Here is a 20280-nt window from a genome sequence, read left to right on the forward strand (position 1 = left end):
TCCTAAAGGTACTCATTGGACTTTGGGCCCCTTAGTGCAGTTAGGGTGCAAAAAAGTGCCACACATGTGGTATCGCCGTACTCGGGAGAAGTAGTACAATGTGTTTTGGGGTGTATTTTTACACATACCCATGCTGGGTGGGAGAAATACCTCTGTAAATGACAATCTTTTGATTTTTTTACACACAATTGTCCATTTACAGAGGTATTTCTCCCACCCAGCATGGGTATGTGTAAAAATACACCTCAAAACACATTGTAATACTTCTCCCGAGTATGGCGATACCACATGTGTGGCACTTTTTTGCACCCTAACTGCGCTAAAGGGCCCAAAGTCCAATGAGTACCTTTAGGATTTCACAGGTCATTTTGAGAAATTTCGTTTCAAGACTACTCCTCACGGTTTAGGGCCCCTAAAATGCCAGGGCAGTATAGGAACCCCACAAATGACCCCATTTTAGAAAGAAGACACCCCAAGGTATTCCGTTAGGAGTATGGTGAGTTCATAGAAGATTTTATTTTTTGTCAAAAGTTAGCGGAAATTGATTTTAATTGTGTTTTTTCACAAAGTGTCATTTTCCGCTAACTTGTGACAAAAAATAAAATCTTCTATGAACTCGCCATACTACTAACGGAATACCTTGGGGTGTCTTCTTTCTAAAATGGGGTCATTTGTGGGGTTCCTATACTGCCCTGGCATTTTAGGGGCCCTAAACCGTGAGGAGTAGTCTTGAAACGAAATTTCTCAAAATGACCTGTGAAATCCTAAAGGTACTCATTGGACTTTGGGCCCTTTAGCGCAGTTAGGGTGCAAAAAAGTGCCACACATGTGGTATCGCCGTACTCAGGAGAAGTAGTATAATGTGTTTTGTGGTGTATTTTTACACATACCCATGCTGAGTGGGAGAAATATCTCTGTAAATGGACAATTGTGTGTAAAAAAAATTAACAAATTGTCATTTACAGAGATATTTCTCCCACCCAGCATGGGTATGTGTAAAAATACACCCCAAAACACATTATACTACTTCTCCTGAGTACGGCAATACCACATGTGTGGCACTTTTTTGCAGCCTAACTGCGCTAAGGGGTCCAAAGTCCAATGAGCACCTTTAGGCTTTACAGGGGTGCTTACAATTTAGCACCCCCCAAAATGTCAGGACAGTAAACACACCCCACAAATGATCCCATTTTGGAAAGTAGACCCTTCAAGGTATTCAGAGAGGGGCATGGTGAGTCCGTGGCAGATTTCATTTTTTTTTGTCGCAAGTTAGAAGAAATGGAAACTTTTTTTTTTTTTTTTTTCTCACAAAGTGTCATTTTCCGCTTACTTGTGACAAAAAATAATATCTTCTATGAACTCACTATGCCTCTCAGTGAATACTTTGGGATGTCTTCTTTCCAAAATGGGGTCATTTGGGGGGTATTTATACTATCCTGGAATTCTAGCCCCTCATGAAACATGACAGGGGGTCAGAAAAGTCAGAGATGCTTGAAAATGGGAAAATTCACTTTTTGCACCATAGTTTGTAAACGCTATAACTTTTACCCAAACCAATAAATATACACTGAATGGGGTTTTTTTTATCAAAAACATGTTTGTCCACATTTTTCGCGCTGCATGTATACAGAAATTTTACTTTATTTGAAAAATGTCAGCACAGAAAGTTAAAAAAAATCATTTTTTTGCCAAAATTCATGTCTTTTTTGATGAATATAATAAAAAGTAAAAGTCGCAGGAGCAATCAAATAGCACCAAAAGAAAGCTGTATTAGTGACAAGAAAAGGAGCCAAAATTCATTTAGGTGGTAGGTTGTATGAGCGAGCAATAAACCGTGAAAGCTGCAGTGGTCTGAATGGAAAAAAAGTGGCCGGTCCTTAAGGGGTAGAAAGCCCTAGGTCCTCAAGTGGTTAAGTTCCCACATCATCAATTAGTGTTCCCCTTTAAAAAAATAATGATGCTACATGCCTCATTTACCCTAAAAAAAACGTTTTTAAACCAATTTAAAGGCCACTTCCGGTTTTTCTATCCGGATATCTGAATCCGCCCGGATAGGCCGGATAATGCGTTCGTATATACGCATGAACGTGGATATCTGAAAGTTCGGATTCGGATATCCGATCCAGATCCGGATATCTGGGTATTAATTCGGATTTAGAAAAGGGGTATCCGAGCACCCCTGGAATCAACCCCATTGATTCCAGTGTGTGGAGCACTGATCAAACAATTCCAAATTGGCAGACTTTCTGATTAAAGAAAAAATGTTTAGAACATTAATCGGACATAATTTGATCAGAATCAGAAACATTTATTTTGCCAAGCATGACAGGGTCATGCACGAAATTAAGTTTGGCACAATACATAGCTCAATGGGAGGATAGAGGTAGATCGATAGATAGAGGTACATAGTGCAAAAAGATAAAAATAAAACAGTAAAACATCATAAATATCTTAGTATCCAGCTGTAAACATCACGCAAGCATTACCGAAAACAGAAAAAGGCTAATCAGTAAGTCCTTAGGCCGGGTTGACATGGCCTTGTTGAGAGGAGGAATAATGTGGAGGGAGTTCAGTAGGCCGCCAGCTGAGAGGAAAAATGAGTTTCTGTGTCTATCAGTCCTGGTGGAGATGGCCCAAAGCCTCCGGCCCGCTGGAAGTGGGCTGAAGAGAATTGGCCTGGGTGAGAGAGGACATTGGCAATCCTCCACGCTCTAGAATGCAGTCTGGTGTTGTACGGGAGGGCAAGTGAGGGAAGGGGTCTACTAATGATTCTCTCCGCTGACTTGATGACCCTCTGAAGTTTCTGTCTATCACTGGCGGTGGCACCAGCATGCCAGACCAAGATGGAAGAGCAGATGATTGATTAAATAGAAACTATGGCTAATTTTAATTCCTGTTTTGACTTACATAGCTCAACCTGAGAACTGTAACCTAAAAAAAATATTGACTTTTTACTGTGAAACATCACATGATGACAAAGTTAAATAGATACACATAATAAGTCATCTAATATTTTCTTAAAAGGGGGAGCTATCTTGTTTATTTAAACAGTATCATCAGTATCTCGTGGGAAAGTTTCTTGCTATGCAGTCATGTTGACAAAAACAGCATGAATCTAGTGTTATATATGCAGTTTAAGACCACACCCATCCCTGGGAATAGATAAAAGCTAGAGAGCACTGGAAGAGGAGTAGCACCTGCACAACATAGTAGATCTTCTAGATTAATGATGAGTACCCAACAATACAAGAGTTATCACGATGAGGCCTTGGATGCAAGAGACCTTGTAGAGACTTACTTTTCTCATGGGCAGGTCCAAATGATTGAAGAGAATGTGGTCTTCCCGTTGAGATATCTGCACAAGTGGGCTTCAAAAGGTATGTGGTAGGAACACACTGGTGAAGGTGCGTGTATCTGTGTGGAAGCCGGGCAATTGAATGAGAAATATGTAAAGTAATTTGTACATCCTTTGCACCCATAGTAACATGCTAGAAGTCAGTGAGTCAGTAGCGTAACTACAATTCATGGGGCCCCCCCAGCAAAACTTTGATGGGGCCCCCTTAACCTCCTGAGCGTTATGCCGCTCAGGAGGTTTTGCTAGCCTGAGTCCTCCCCCTTTCCCTCCCCCCATAAAACATTTTTTGCACAACATTGACCAGCCATGTCAGTAAAACATTTTAAGTGCTGAGTAGTGATGAGTATGAATTTCACAAAGTCGTCACTTTGCATCATAATTAGAGATGTAGCAAACCCGCTGATTTTTTTTCGCGAAACGGCAAATCAACCAAACTTCAATGGGCAGGTGAACTTTCAAAACTACAAACACTAATTCTGGCCACAAAAGTGATGAAAAAGATGTTTCAAGGGGTCTAATGCTGGGCATACACGGGTCGATGTGCCCTTATCAATCGAGCCGCTGATGGCTCGATTGATAATTTCCGATAGGTCCGATGACCCGCCGGATCGATTCCCCGCTCGATCCTTGAGCGGGAATCGATCCGGACGGCGGCGTGGACACGCGGGGACGCGGCAGGAGTCGATCCAGCGGTTAATCGAGCAGCCGGATCGACTTGTGTATTCCCAGCATTACACCTGGAGGGGGCCATGGTGGAGTGGGATACATGCCAAAAGTCCAGGGGAAAATTCCATATTTGACGCAGAGCAGGGTTTTAAGGGCAGAAATCACATTGCATTGCTAAATTGGAGGCATAAAGTGCTTTAAAACATCTTGCGTGTGTATACATCAATCAGGTAGTGACAGACCAAACTCACTGTGTAACGCACCGCAAACAGCTGTTTGTGCAGTGGTGGCCGTGCTGGACTGGTGCGCACCATGGCAAGAGTGCAGGTGGTGGTGGTTTTCAAGCCCATATGGTCGGCCTGAGGTAGCTCAATGACAGAACAACAGTGACTGAGTGTCCAGCTGATCGAATTTGGTCTGGTGATACGCAAGCCCCTGCACCGCGGCAAGGTAACAATCACGAAGGGGAATTGACACATGTACATGCCTTTTGTTTTGTTGTTGCAGCCGGAGTGCAGCCAAAAAAATTAGGCGGGCCTGTACACGCATCAGAAAAATTATTATAGCAGCCGCTGCTTGTAGCGGCCTTAAAAATTCAGGAATGCACCTGGAGTCCTCCTGGACCCTGTTGGTGGTGGTGGAGAAGGCAGTCAAGCGGCGTGCAGGCAGAGAAGCTGTGTGGGGACTGACTTAGTCTTGGGGCAGGCAGTCACACGGCGTGCAGGCAGAGATGCTATGTGTGGGGACTGACTTAGTCTTCGGGCAGGCAGTAGCCCTCCGGGATCCATATCTCATTCATTTTGCTAAAGGTGAGGTACTGAACACTTTTGTGACCTAGGCGACTTCTCTTCTCACTGACAGTGCCTCCAGCTGCGCTGAAGGTCCTTTCTGACAGGAAACTTGAGGCAGGGCAAGCCAGAAGTTGGATGGCAAATTGTGACAGCTCTGGCCACAGGTCAAGCCTGCGCACCCAGTAGTCCAGGGGTTCATCGCTGCTCAGAGTGTCTATATCCGCACTTAAGGCCAGGTAGCCGGCAACCTGCCGGTCGAGGCGTTGGTGGAGGGTGGATCCGGAAGGGCTAAGGCGAGGAGTTGGACTAAAGAATGTCCGCATGTCCGACATCACCATGAGATCGATAGAGCGTCCTATCCTTGCCTGCATGGACATGGGAGGAGGAGGAAGATTACTGGCAGTGGCACCTTTGTACCGTTGTGCTGTGACATCACCCTTAAACGCACTGTAAAGCATACTTCCCAAATTGTGTTGCAAGTGCTGCATCCTTTCAGCCTTATTTGGTAACATCTCTGCCACTTTGTGCTTATACTGAGGGTCTAGTAGCGTTGCTACCCTGTACAGGTCATTCCCCTTGAGTTTTTTTATATGGGGGTCCCTCAACTGGTTGGACAGCATGAATGACGCCATCTGCACAAAGTCGGATGCCGACGTACGCCGACGCGTCTTGCTCTTCCTCAGTGATGTTAGGTAAGTTCTCCTCCTTCCCCCAGCCACGAACAATACCACGGAACAGATGAGCAGCACAAGACCCCTGTGACGCCTGCTGCGGTTGTTCTTACACCTCCTCCTCAAAAAAAACCACGTTCCTCATTTGACTCCTCTTCCCCAGATGCCTCCTCCTCCTCCTACTTCCCCCTCCTCTGTGATGCTGCAGGTGTTGATGCCGCAGGTGATGTTTTCCACAACTCTTCCTCCTCTTCCTGATCACGCTCCTCTACAGCTTGATCCACCACTCTACGCACGGCACGCTCCAGGAAGAAAGTATATGGGATCAAGTCGCTGATGGCGCCTTCACTGCGACTCACCAGGTTTGTAACCTCCTCAAACGGACGCATGAGCCTGCAGGCATTACGCATGAGCGTCCAGTACTTCGGCCAAAAAAAACCCAGCTCCCCAGAGCATGACCTTTTGACTGTAGTTGTACAGACACTCGTTGACGGCTTTCCTGTTGTAGAAGGTGGTCAAACATGAGGAGCGTTGAATTCCAGCGAGTTGGGCTATCGAAATCTAGCGCCTCACCGGCAAGTTGTTTCTCCTCTGAATATCGGCCAAGCACGCCATGGCCGTGTAGGAACGCCTGAAATGGCCACACACCTTCCAGGACTGCTTCAGGACCTCCTGTAAGCCTAGGTACTTACTCACAAATCTTTGGATTATAAGATTGAGCACATGTGCCATACAGGGTACATGTGTCAACTTTCCCAAACTCAAAGCCGACAAGAGATTGATGCTGTTGTCACACACCACGTTGCCAATCTCCAGTTGGTGTAGGGTCAGCCACTGATTCACCTGCTTGTTCAGAGCTGCCAGGACAGCTGCTCCAGTGTGACTCTCAGCTTTGAGGCAAGAAATGTCCAAGATGGCGTGACACTGTCGTACCTGGCATGCAGCATAGGCCCTGGGGAGCTGGGCGTGTGTAGTTGGAGAGTAGATTGACACTGCCACTCAGCCGAGGAGGAGGAGAATGACAGTGAAGAGGAGGTAGCAGGAGGAGTAGGAGGAGAAGGAAAGGAGGTGGCAGCAGGCCTGCCTGCAAGCCGTGGAGGTGTAACAACTAGGTCCGCTGCACAGCCACATACTCCCTGCTTGCCAGCGGTCACTAGGTTGACTCATTGTGCCGTATAAGTAATGTACCTGCCCTGATCGTGCTTTGCAGACCAGGCATCTGTGGTCAGATGGACCCTTGACCCAACGCTGTGTGCCAGAGATGACACCACTTGCCTTTCAACATCACGGTACAGTTTGGGTACTGCTTTTTGAGAAAAATAATTGAGGCCTGGTATCTTCCACTGCAGTGTCCCAATGGTCAAAATTTTCGGAAGGCCTCAGAGTCCACCAGCTGGTATGGTAACAGCTGGCGAGCTAACAGGTCCACCAAGCCAGCTGTCAGACATCGGGCAAGGGGGTGACTGGCAGACATTGGCTTCTTCCACTCAAAGATTTCCTTCACGGACACCTGGCTGCTGCTGTGGGCAGAGGAACAGGAAGCGCTCAAGGTGAGAGGCGGAGTGGAGGAGGGTGGCTGTGAAGGTGCAAGGGATAAAGCGACTGAAGATGTTGCACCTGAAGGAGGAAGAGGAGGCAGAAGGGTGGCTTTGCATTTGTGTACTGGTTTTCCTCAGGTGGTCATCCCATTGACGTTTGTGCTTTTTCATCATGTGCCTTCATAAGGCAGTTGCCCCTATGTGGGTCTTGGTCTTTCCACAACTCAATTTTTGATTGCAGAGAGTACAGATGGCATTGCTATCATCTGAGGCAGACACACAAAAAAATTCCACACCGCTGAGCCCTGGAATGATGGCACTCTGGTGGTGGTGTCAGCAGCAGACCTTGAATGGCATGTTAGCTGGCTGTCCATTGGTGGCGATACATGCTGCCGGACACCGCCACAAGCTGTTTCTGATGATGAGCTCCCCCTGCTTCTTTCAGCAACTCGTCTCCTCCTACTCCTCTTTGACTCCCCCTCTGAACTGTCCCCCTGTTCATCTTGTCTATTGGGAACCCACATGAGATCCATGGCAGTATCATTATCATCATCACTTCGCTTGTATCAGACTCCTCCAAAACTGCACCAACAACCAGGGCCGGATTACCGACCAGGCAACTAAAGCAGTCACTTGGGGCCCCATCAGCACATAAACCAGCCCTCGCCATCCTGTCAGCGATGGCTGGATGGTATAATGGTTAAAGGGACTCTGAGCAGTGCAGTAACTATAGAAAGATGCATATCATTTTAAAGCTCTCTTTCTCCTCTTTCCAGTGATATATAAACCGCCGCCCTATGCCTTTTAGTTTTCACTATTTTCGCGATCGAAATCGCAGCCACAGCAATTTTGATCGCTAAAATAGCGAAAACTGAAAGGCGTAGGGTGGCAGTTTATCTATCATTGGAAAGAGGAGAAAGAGAGCTTCAAAAAGATATGCATCTTTCCATAGTTACATTGTATTACACAGGACGACTTTTCTCCAAAGTCGGCAGCTCGATTCAGCACAATGCAATGAAATATATGAGACCCAGGGGGATATAATTCCACACATCATGCTGGTAGGTGTGATGATGTAATTAATTAGTTGTGGGTATGCTTAAAGGCATACTCACAGGCACTGCTCGGAGTCCCTTTAAGGGCTCTGCCTCTGACACAGGAGACCAGGGTTCGAATCTCGGCTCTGCCTGTTCAGTAAGCCAGCAGCTATTGTGTAGAAGACCTTAGGCAAGTCTCTCTAACACTGCTACTGCCTATAGGGCGTGTCCTAGTGGCTGCAGCTCTGGCGCTTTGAGTCCGCCAGGAGAAAAGCGCGATATAAATGTTATTTGTCTTGTCTTGTCAAATGATGCCGTGCGCTGCTGATTGTCTTCAGAGCCAGCTCCTGCTACTGTGCGCTCTGCCACTGCCCACTCCTCCCTCCCTTCCCACAGAGAACCACAGCTGCAGCAAGAATGATAGCAGCAGATGGCAAACGCTCACTCACCTATCCATGATCCAAGAGATAGAGATCCCGTCATCTGAAACCCATCTGTCTCTTCTACAGTGCAGCCGCTCGCTCTGAAGTAGTAATAGTAGTAGTAACAGAGCGGCAGCACTCTAGAGGAGACAGATGGGCTCCGGATGACGGGACCTCTATTGCTTGGATCGCAATAGGTGAATGTGAGTCATCTGGTGCTGTCATTCTCCCCCCTGCGGCTGCCCTCTCTGCTGGACTATCGTATTCACTGGGATGGAGGCTGCATGGTGGCTGCCTAGTTTGGGAGGAAATCGGTTGTTCAGTGGTGGGGGTGATTATGCATTCTGTCATAGCAACCAGTAGCTCGGCTGCCCCGGTGTGTGCGGCATGTTGCTGTGCAGCTGCATCTTCTGATTCTATTACGAAATGATGGGGGGGCCAAAATCAGTTACTTTGCTTAGGGCCCCATTTAGCCTTAATCCGGCGCTGCCAACAACAGGTACTTCATCATCATCACACCTTAAGTCCATACTGGCACTTAACTCAGACATATGAGGTGGTGGTGTAACATGCTTAGCGCCGTCATCTTGTAACAATAATGCCTGTGAATCAGTTAATTCCCCACCAAATAACTACTGCGAAGTGTCAAATGGAGCGGACGTGGTGGTAGTAGTAGCAGTGGTGGCTGTGGAGGAAGATATGGTCACAGTTCCGTGCGGAAGCTGAGGAAGATGAGGTGTTCTGTCTTAAATAGTCAACTATGTCCTGGCAATCTTGGGAGTTGATGGCACGTGCCTTCTGAACACTGTACTGTGGTCAAGGGCCGCACAAAATCATGTGTTCATATTGGGGGGATGAAGTGAAAGGTATGCACTGACTTGACTAATACAATGTGCAGTCACACAGGTGCAGTGAAAATGGATGCACTGACTGTTGGTATATAAAACAGCGTGCGGTGCAGTGAACGGTATGCAGTGACTGCTGGTATAACAATGTGTAGTCACACAGGTGCAGTGAAAGGTATGCAGTGACTGCTGGTATAACAATGTGCAGTCACACAGGTGCAGTGAAAAGGTTTCAGTGACTGCTGGTATAACAATGTGCAGTCACACAGGTGCAGTGAAAGGTATGCAGTGACTTCTGGTATAAAATGTGCAGTCACACAGGTGCAGTGAAAAGGTTGCAGTGACTGCTGGTATAACAATGTGCAGTCACACAGGTGCAGTGAAAAGGTTGCAGTGACTGCTGGTATAACAATGTGCAGTCACACAGGTGCAGTGAAAAGGTTGCAGTGACTGCTGGTATAACAATGTGCAGTCACACAGGTGCAGTGAAAGGTATGCAGTGACTGCTGGTATAATAATGTGCAGTCACACAGGTGCAGTGAAGGTATGCACTGACTGCTGCTATAATACAGTGTGCAGTCACACAGGTGCTGTGAAAGGTATGCACTGACTGCTGTTATAATACAATGTGCAGTCACACAGGTGCAATAAAAATGGATGCACTGACTGCTGGTATATAAAACGTGCGGTCACACAGATGCAGAGAAAGATTTGCAGTGAGCTCTATATAAAGCAGTGTGCAGTCACACTGGTGCAGTGAAAATGGATGCACTGACTGCTGGTATATAAGACAATGTGTGGTCACACAGCGTCCCCCCAGGTCCCCCTGCGCTCTGCTGGCCCCCATAAATCAAACGCCATGCTAGCGACACACAGCGTGTCGATAGCCGGCTGTTTACCTCTGGATGTGTCAGTCTCGCCGCTGCCCTGCCTCCTCTATGTCGCCGCTCTCCGCCTGTGTCCCTTCCCTCCCCACTGATTGGAGGGAAGGGACGCAGGCAGGGAGCGGAGATATAGAGGAGGCAGGGGAGTGGCGAGTATGACACATCAAGAGATAAACAGCCGGCTAGCGATATCGCTAGCACGGCGTTTGATTTATGGGGACAGCAGAGCGCAGGGGGACCTGGGGGGACGCTGTATAGCAACATAGGCTGGGCATTATATGCAGACCCAGCCTCTGCGTGCTATTAGGATTCTTAGAACCCACCTCGGGTTCTCTTTAATTGCAAAAAAAAATGTACGTGAAGTTTAACGTAATCGTAATTAGCAGATTATGATAATCACTAGTGCTGAGTTCCTGGAGGAAGCTTTTGAATAATTTGGAGATGATAACAGTAGCTGAGCTTTATTTCAGTGAACTGACTTCAGAGTTATTTTTGGAAGCACTAAAGAAATTTGAGAAGCCATGTACCAAATCTGGCCATGTACCAAGTCATTCCTCTTGGTGCATTCTAGAACGTTTCACCACTTTCAGTGCACCTTATTGGATTACATCATTAATAGCTGCAAAGATAACTGCATTGTTCACCGCTGGAGAGCTGGGCGCACCACCCTCCTGCCGCTAAAATCCCCAATGGTTTAAAGGATACCACAACTGACATGTGGCATAATGAGATAGACATGGGTATGTACAGTGCCTAGCACACAAATAACTATGCTGTGTTCCTTTTTTTCTTTCTCTGCCTGAAAGAGGTAAATATCAGGTATGTAAGTGGCTGACTCAGTCCTGACTCAGACAGGAAGTGACTACAGTGTGACCTTCACTGATAAGAAATTCCAACTATAAAACACTTTCCTAGAAGAAAATGGCTTCTGAGAGCAAGAAAGAGATAAAAAAGGGGGAAATTCTTATCAGTGAGGGTCACACTGTAGTCACTTCCTGTCTGAGTCAGGACTGAGTCAGCCACTTACATACCTGATATTTACCTCTTTCAGGCAGAGAAAGAAAAAAAGGAACACAGCATAGTTATTTGTGTGCTAGGCACTGTACATACCCATGTCTATCTCATTATGCCACATGTCAGTTGTGGTATCCTTTAACCTCTTCCTGATCGCATAACGCCGATAGGCATCGGGAAAGTGGCAGCCCCAGGACCACGTAACACCAAAAGGCGTCAAGAGCGGTGGACAGAGATTAGCGGGGATCGCGCACGCCAATGCACATGCATCCCCCCTTGAGTGATGGAGCGGAGCTCTGTCAACAGTCTTCCAGTGGTGATCTCCGCTAGCAGACTGTTAGACTCGGCTGTCCCCTGGAGTGGCCCACAGAGTGATCGCTCTCATAGGCTGACGCATGTGGGGATCGCAGGGATTGACTGCCGGGGGGAGGGAGGGAGAGTGAAAAAAATAGTACATTTTATTAAAAGAAAAAAAAATTAATTTAATTAAAAAATAAGACAGCAGCCGCAATCAGAGCCCACCAACAGAAATCTTTGTTGGTGGGCAGAAAAGGGGGGGGGGGATGGCTCTGCAGCGAGCTATTAAAGCTGCAGAGCACTGAATTGTAAAAAATAGCCTGGTCACTGGGGGGGGGGGGGGGGAGAGACTGTGATCCCTAAGTGGTTAAAATACTATTACTGCAGCTAGTCGTCACAACTCGGAGGGAGATGTAATACAGGCCAAGCTGAGGCAGAGGCGGGAGAGGCTTCAGCCTCAGGGCGCAGTGTAGGAGAGGGCGCACAACTCAGCTATAATTCCCCTATTGTGTTTGAAGCAGAGAGAAATGAGAAAAGGGGATACATGGCAGTGACTGCAAGCCAAATAACTAGAGATTAAGGTGTTGGGGGCCCTGGGGCACCTCTTAGTCTAATAGCAATCAGTGTGTGGCAGCTGGGGTGGGAGGGATGGAGGGGCGCACCTTGGTGTCTCAGCCTTGGGTGCTGGAGGACCTTGTCCCGGCTCTGGTGAAGAGGGCCCCGCGACATAGGCGTACAATATAAGGGATGGAGTAGTGGGACACATTAGGGGCCATCTCGTTAGCATAGACTTCGGGAAAGTTAAATATTCTTCATTCATGGTTACCCAGCTGCTCCATTGTCTTTGTCCATTCATACAAAGGACCTGGGACTCTACCTGGACTGAACAGCACATAGTTTGATGTGTTTTCCCACAGACCATAGCTGGAAAATGCACAAGTTTTGATCTGAAGTTTTGTTTGAATGTGTGACATTATTACCGTAGGAAAGCTTGGCACATTCCTGGTATGTCTCCCTGGTGAAAACATGGTCAAAGAGGGGGTTGAGTGAACGGTGGTTCCTGATTCATTGGTGCCATTTTCTTTGTACCACAGGTTTGCTCAAGGGATCAAAGATGATTGATCTCAGCATTGGATCAGCAGTGTTTCAGCTATTTCCACTCTGCAACATCTACAAGGAGATCTATGTGCTGGAATTCACAGACAGCAACATTGACCACTTTAAACTGTGGTTGAATAAAAAAGAAGGTGCTACTGACTGGTCACATGCTGCAAAACGGGCATGCCAACTGGAGGGAAACAGGTATGTACCGTATTTTTTGAAATGTAAGATGCTCCGGCATATAAGATGCACGTAAGTTTAGAGGGCAACAACCAAGGAAAAAAAATATATATACTAAACCTGGTGCATCCATATTCCAGGAGCATCGTGAACATGTTCAGGTCCTGATTATGTTTACATATGAAATTAATTACGGTTTTCCCTAAAATTTTTCATTACGATTTTGCAAATTACGATGCAAAATTGCGATTGCGTGATATTTGGGCTCATCACTATTGTGGATTATGGTGTTCCAGAATGTGATGACATGGCTACAGTATAACTGAATAACTGTTTACTTTTTTTTGATTCAAGAATAAATGTATATTGTTGTCCTTGGAAAAATAAGATTTCCCCTAAAAAAAAAGCCCTAATCAGGGCCGTGCCGAGGCAGAGGCTGAACAGGCTACAGCCTCTGAGCGCTTCCCCTAGAGTGCTTAACTGAACTGGTGTCGGCGTCCTGCAGAGTTGCCTCTGAACAAGACTTATGCATGTGTGAGTTCATGAGCTGTAGCTTAAAGTGAATCCAAGATAAACTTTTACTCATTGCATAATTGTGTTCCTTTCATATAGTTTATAGGGCATTCCTAAAGCTTTTTTTGTTTTGTTTCAATACTCTAATTACTCTAATTCCCTATAAACTAAACAATCCTCGCCCACACTCAGTCCCAAGTAGCAAGGGCTTATGGGAGTTCAGTCTGGGCAGGAGGAGGAGGAGGTTACTAGCCAGAGATTTCAGAGGCAGAGTGGAGGAGGGAGGAGGAGGGGGGAATTAAATTTTCTACAGGCTGAGGGCTGGAGATGCTATCAGCTTGTCTCAGTGTAGTGTGACAAAAAGAACATGGCTGCCCTCATTGTATCACAGCAATAAATAATCATAAACGTTTGAAGCTGTTTGCTTTAGATGAGATATATAGAAGTTACTTTTCATCTTGGATCTGGGGGAGGGACGGGGGGGGGGGGAATGGGGGAGGGACCCCACGCTAGGATTCAGGCAGCAGTGAATGCCGGACCCTGTCCACGGATCAATTGACAGGAGGGACAGAGACCCAGCTGTTGTTACTGTTGACACCTGGGAAGAAACAGGTATGGTGAGGGGAAGGAGGGCTTTGAAAGGGGCAGAGAGATAATCACACACTGCAGTATTGAGAAAAGAGAGAGGGAGAAGGAGAGTGTGTGTATGTTTTTTAGGTGAGGCATACATTTAAAAAGTGTACCAGAGATTAAGAAGGCAGAATGATTTTTACTTACCTGGAACTTCTTCCAGCCCACTTTAGTCCGTTGATATCTTCCCGATCCCCTCAGTTGTGCTGTTTCCAGCCCCGTACGTCTGCAACTCAGCTGAGTTACAGACAGGGGCGCAGCAATAGGGGTTGCAGAGGTTGCGACCACATCGGGGACCTTGGGCCAGAGAGGCCCCATAGGTCCCTCCCTCAACTGCAGTATTAGCTCTCTATTGGTCCTGTGCTCATAATAATCATTTCTATCGATGCTTTGAATAGTGGTAATCATTAATAAACTGTTCCCCATCCCCTTCTTGCACCTCTGACACTGTAGTTGCCATTTGCAGGTTTTGCTGCACCGTATCAATTGTTATGTATGGAGTGCTTGGGGGGCCCCATTGTAAAACTTGCATCGGGGTCAACAGCTTCTTAGCTACGCCACTAGTTACAGACTGTTGCAAATGCGCAGTCCCGGCCACGTGCACCCCTTGATTGTGCTTCCACAGCCAGGAGGGTTTTGTGCTTGCATAGTTTAAAGTGTACCTGAGACGAGAAGCGTCTCAGGCACCATACTTACCTGGCCTTCCTTAAGCCCTGTTAAGGCTGCTTGTCCTTCACCGTCTCCCTGGGTGACTCCTGTTACCTGCAATTGTTCCTGAAAGCGTGGCCAATCACACTTCCCCATCATGTTCCCATCCCTGGGAGTGTTCTGCGCCTGTGCAGTAGTGCTACAGTTTCCCGAATTACCTGCTCTGAGGAGGAGGGGTGTGTGGGGGGCGGGGGGGTACGTTGGAATCTCTGCCTCTGGTGCTGGGAAACCTTGTCCCGGCCCTGGTCCTAACATATCTTTTGAAGCCAAAAAAATAAATAAAAAATATAACACCTTGTTACTTAGTCTGTATAGGGAAGCCTCAGTATAGTGCAGAGGCTTCCTCAATGTCCTTTCTCCTTACACCCCACTGTTCCAGTCAAATATATGTTTCTCTTGGCCACGCTCCCATCCATGTACTGTAGCACCTGCACGAATGCAATCCATGCATGCCCAAGGAGGAAGAAGCACTGCACAAATGGCTTCGTTCTACTGCAGGGGTCCCCAACCCTCCGGTCCACGGCCCACTGCTAGGCCGCAGGCTATGCAGAGCTGGACCGTGCCCATCTGATTGCACAGAGTTTGAGACACTGAGAGTAGCGTCACTACAGTAAACAGGATGCTGAAGAGAAGCAGAGCTGTCTGCAGCCTTTCTTACTGCTGCCACCTGGTGTCAGTAATTTGTAAAGCAGCATGCTTTTTATCTGTATGGACACCGGGTGGCAGAAGTGAGGATGACTGAGACACTCTGGTTTCTTGTCAGCCACAGAGTCTGCAAGGAGGTGATGAAAAAAGTTAATGTAGGAAAAATGAAGGGCTAAAAGTGTAGGGAAGGGTAGAAGTGAGTGAGGGGATGGGGGATAGGTGAAAAGTGAGTGAGGGGAGGATAAAAGTGAGTGAGGGGAGAAGGGAAGGATAAAAGTGAGTGTGTGGAGGAGGGAAGGGTAAAAGTGATAGTGAGGAGGTAGATGAGGGTAGGAAAGGCTGGAGGTGACTGCACCAGTAGATAGGGAAGCCCAGGCAGTACCCCACTCACTTTCACCACCTGTCCCACCAGAAGTGACCCCCCCCCCCCACACACACACACACAACCCCATTACCACACACACACTTTCGGTTCACTACTGGTTCTTGGAAAACTGCCAGATGTGGAAGCAGTCTTTGGGTCAAAAAGGTTGAGAACCACTGTTCTACTGGACTTGCACAGGCACAGTACAGCCACTCTTGTATATTGACAGGAGCATGGCCCTAAACAGGACTAGGGTCCAGGGCAGCAGCAGTCAGGTACAGGAGGATCAGGGAAGCCCCTGGACTATCCAGGGACTTCCCAATAATTATTAGAACACCTTTTTTATTACAGGTTTACTTTATTTTTTTCACTATAGTGATTCTTTAAGAGCTCAAGGTCCCTTCAAAAATTCACACCAGTTTAGTTCTGTTTTTCTGTTCTTCCCATACTCCGTCTAAAGGGAAAAATGTATATGTAGAAAGAACTCAATATAAATTTGTGATTCCTAGCCACAGCATAACCACTCTTTTCTCTGTTTTTTTTGTTTTGTTTTTTGTTTTTTTTGCATACCAGGCAAGACTGGAAGGAGAAGGCATATCAAGTCAGAAGAGCCGTTAAAGGTGTCTTCAAATGGGAAAACTATCAAACCACCCCTATAGATCCTACACTGGTGCCAGAGGTCGACTGCATCCTCAGTGTGTATTTATTACATGTGGCCTGCAAGACACAAGAAGAATTCCAGAACAGCCTGAAAAATGCCGTTTCCCGACTGAAGATGGGAGGTCACCTGGTCATGTTTGCAGCGGTAAACATGTCCTACTACATGGTTGGCCAGCACCGTTTCTTAATTCTGAACATGGATGAGAAGACATTGCAAGAGTTGGTGATTAAAACAGGATTTGTAATAGAAGAATCAGGCTTGATGAAAAGTGCAGAAAAGAGTGATTTACTTGACTATAGTTATCTGTGCTGTCTTCGGGCCCGTAAAGTTGAAGCAGTCTAAAAGTCAGTGCCAGGCTCTTAAAGTCCAACTAGAGTTAACATTTTTGTTTTTATCTTTCTTTAATGGGACAGAATTAATTGGGTATGAGATTGCTGTTTGTGACTAATACAGGAAGTGGAGAAACCTTCCCTCACTTCCTGTATCAGTGACAAGTTTTTACAGGAAAGGACATTAATACGACCCTCTCCAAAAACAAAAGAGTCCTATGCCTGCCCTCCTTGTCTTGCTTTTATTTTCCTGAAGATTGTGTTTTCAAATGGAAAGCATTATGCCGATTTGTTATAGCAACACTGTGGGGATGGGGGGAGGATTGGTACTGATAAACCTTTAGGGCCCGTTTCCACTATAGCGAATCTGCAAGTGTTTTCTGCATGCAGATTCGCAAAGCCAATGATAGTAAATGGGCCTGTTTCCAATTGTCAGGAAATCTGTGCAGTTTGCTGTGCAGGAAAAATCTGCACAGCAGAACCATTAGAATTCGCACACTGCCTTGATTCACATACAATGTAATTAATAGGAAATTTGCATGCGTTTTCGTTATGTGAATTTTCCATGCAATTTCGCGTACGTTTTTGCCTAAAATCAATGTAAAAGCACACAGGCACTGACATGGTTAAATTCGTATACTTACACAAATACACAAAAACGTATGCGAATTCACGTTAAAATTTGCCTACGAATTCGCATCCGCATGCAAATTAGTTTTCGCATTTTCCGCAACTAATTCGCACCGCACAAGTGGAAACGGGCCCTCAATGAAAGCAGTCTTAGCCCTCTTTAGGCCTGGAACCAACTACAAAATGCTAACGCTAATCGCAATCGCTAGTGTTTTTAATGAGCGGTTTGTAAGCAATTCCATGAGCGATTGCTGGTGATTTTGGTAGCATTTTTAAAAAGTGTCAGCTTTTTGCCAGCGATTGTGTAGCGATTAGCGTTTTTAATTTTGATTGGTCCTTTCAATTAATTTCAATTTTTCTACAGTGTACAGTAATGTAAAAACGCTAGCAAAATCGCTCTGTGTAGATTTTGATGAACGATTACACCAGCGTTTATATACTTTACATTGCAGAAACTCCAACGCTAAACTCTAAAAATGCTGCATGTCCTGCGTTTGTGATTTTGATCATCGCAATCGCTCCAGTGGAATTTGGCCCATCCATTAACATTAGCTGAGCGTTTAGGGAAATCGCTAGTGTTTTGAAACGCTCCCTAAACGCTCAGAAAATCCCTCTAGTGGGTTTGAGCCCTTAGATTATTTTGCAGTCTGATCTCCAGGGTGACCGGCACCAAATTCACAGATGAAACTTGTGGCGCAATTGCCAACAAGCTACACTGAGGAGCTCAGTCAAATGAGCAGAGTAAGCCAGAGTGTGGGGAGATTGTTTTGCTTTGCTGAAAGTCCATTGCTTTGTATTATTAAAGAGGCACCCTAATAACATATAGTAGAATGTGATGCATTAGTTGGGATGCCCAATTCTTTATTTATTAACCTGGTTTCAGCATCAGAAACACTCGCCATATCTATATACAGTATTTCTGTATATTGGTATGCAATCCGGCCCTTTCAGTGTTGTTTAGCCTAGGATATTTAGTTATCCAGCCTTCTGCCCTAGAGCATTCTGGGAGACTAGGTATTGCTTCTGCACACACTACAGTCAAACATTTTACTGCGATGAACCTTACCAGCACTTAAAGAGGAACTCCAGTGAATATAATGTAATAGAAAAAGTGCTTCATTTTTACAATAATTATATATAAATGATTTAGTCAGTGTTTACCCATTGTAAAAATCTTTTAAATCCCTGATTTACATTTTGACATTTATCACATGGTGACATTTTTACTGCTGGCAGGTGATGTCCCTCCAAGTATCTGCTGTTTGCTTATTTGGCAGTTAGAAACAGCTGTAAACAAACAACTATTTCCCACAATGCAACTAGGTTCACAGACAGGAAACTGCCAGGACCATGGTCCTCAGAGTTTCTTGTGGGAGGGGTTTCACCACAATATCAGCCATACAGAGCCCCCTGATGATCCGTTTGTGAAAAGGAATAGATTTCTCATGTAAAAGGGGGTATCAGCTGCTGATTGGTATGAAGTTCAATTCTTGGTCACGGTTTCTCTTTAAGATGTCACCACCACCTGTGATAAATTTAATAATGTAAATCAGGGAGAGGAAAGATTTAACACTGGGCAAACATTAAATAAATAATTTATAACCATGATTGTTGTAAAATATAAGCAGTTTTAGGCCTCTTTCACAGTGGGACGTTGTGTTTGATGAAACGTAAAGTAACACAACGTGCCACTAACGCAGCGCATGTAGGTTATGAAATTGGACATTATTTTGGACTACGTTATGTGTCTCTTGGTGTACCGTTTTCGTCACATGCTGATGGAATGAAAATGGCGCATGCGTTACATTAAAAAAAAACATTACTGAGCATGTGCAACACACATAACGCGGCAAATTTATTGCTAAACGCACAGCATGCAGCACTTTCTAAATATTGCTACACGTTACACACAACACAACGTGTGCACTGTGAATGTCGCACAGACTTTGTATTGCGTTAGTCTGCGTTATACATTTTTAACGTCCCACTGTGAAAGAGGCCTTAAAATTCCCCTTAAACTGTTTTTTTTAACTTACAATTTACTATTGTACTGTCTCCATAGCCATTGAGCTTTTGTACCACCAGGGCTTTGTTGTGAACTGCCAGGCTTTAACAAACATTCATTAAACTGCTTTCTGCAAAATGTCTCCTGTGTCCCAATCACCTGCTGTGCTCCTTATTGTAAAATGTAAAGATACTGGCAATACAGAAGAGGGAAACCGAGAGCCCAATATAGTGTAGTAAGTACTGCAAAAATGGATATATGTAAAGAGTACAATATATATTCTCACAAGACAGGGTTACCTCCAGGTAACCACTGTATAGGCAGGTGAGGAGATTATCCTGTCCCCACTCAGGAATAAGAAGTCGCTCTCTGTAGACAGGAAAAAAGGGGTATCCCCCTCCACCAAGGGGATTTTTTGGGTATACTCCAAGGGGGTCTCAAAAACGCGTTGCGACCCCCTTGGAGTATGCCAATAAAATTTATTTAGATTTGAACTGACAGTTTATAGTGTCTGCTTACAGAAGGTAAGTCCACCGCTGCCTCCAAAGCACTTTTAAACGTTGTATTACCTGATTTTATCCTGCTGGCGCCTCTGTTCTTTCTACATAATAAAGATACTGGCAAGCTCTCCAGATGACGAGTGCTGTCACCAAGGTAGGTGTAAGGCGGGGTGCCCACACTTTTTTGGCTCGCGAGCTACTTTAAGAACTGCCGAGTCTAGGATATCTACCACACCCCGAAGACACCCCCAGCATTCACGACTATCCTCTCTCCGACTCAGTGTACACACACATCCTTCAGATGTTTCAGCTTTTCATGCTATCATCCACAAACTTGATGAGATAGATGATCATTTGATTGGAATGTCAACTCACTGCACACAGAGCACATAGACAGGCTGAAAAGGGGATGTTAGCTGTGAAGAACGAGAAGCTGAGTGCTAAAACCAGTCAGCACTGCATGAAGAGTGGCGGGCAGAGAGAGCTGCAGGGTG

The 20280-nt window shown here is 45.8% G+C and overlaps 1 protein-coding gene across 1 annotated transcript; it reads left to right on the forward strand.

Annotated features, from left to right (window-relative positions):
- The first annotated feature begins 3208 nt into the window (after positions 1 to 3208).
- Positions 3209 to 19407, forward strand: LOC137562796 (indolethylamine N-methyltransferase-like). Its single transcript, XM_068274491.1, has 3 exons — positions 3209 to 3377; positions 12615 to 12822; positions 16235 to 19407. Exons 1-3 carry the CDS (start codon positions 3227 to 3229, stop codon positions 16662 to 16664), a joined length of 789 nt encoding a protein of 262 aa, XP_068130592.1. The 5' UTR covers positions 3209 to 3226; the 3' UTR covers positions 16665 to 19407.
- Positions 19408 to 20280: the final 873 nt, after the last annotated feature.

The sequence above is a fragment of the Hyperolius riggenbachi genome, chromosome 3 (assembly GCF_040937935.1).
Source record: "Hyperolius riggenbachi isolate aHypRig1 chromosome 3, aHypRig1.pri, whole genome shotgun sequence".
In the NCBI taxonomy this organism is placed as follows: domain Eukaryota; kingdom Metazoa; phylum Chordata; class Amphibia; order Anura; family Hyperoliidae; genus Hyperolius; species Hyperolius riggenbachi.

Bases quoted from the DNA above. Each gene is read 5' to 3' on its own strand.
- LOC137562796 (XM_068274491.1), top strand. From the start codon at position 3,227: ATGATGAGTACCCAACAATACAAGAGTTATCACGATGAGGCCTTGGAT. The intron at 3,378-12,614 runs GTATGTGGTAGG...TTTGTACCACAG, and splicing joins GCACAAGTGGGCTTCAAAAG to GTTTGCTCAAGGGATCAAAG. The intron at 12,823-16,234 runs GTATGTACCGTA...TTTGCATACCAG, and splicing joins TGCCAACTGGAGGGAAACAG to GCAAGACTGGAAGGAGAAGG.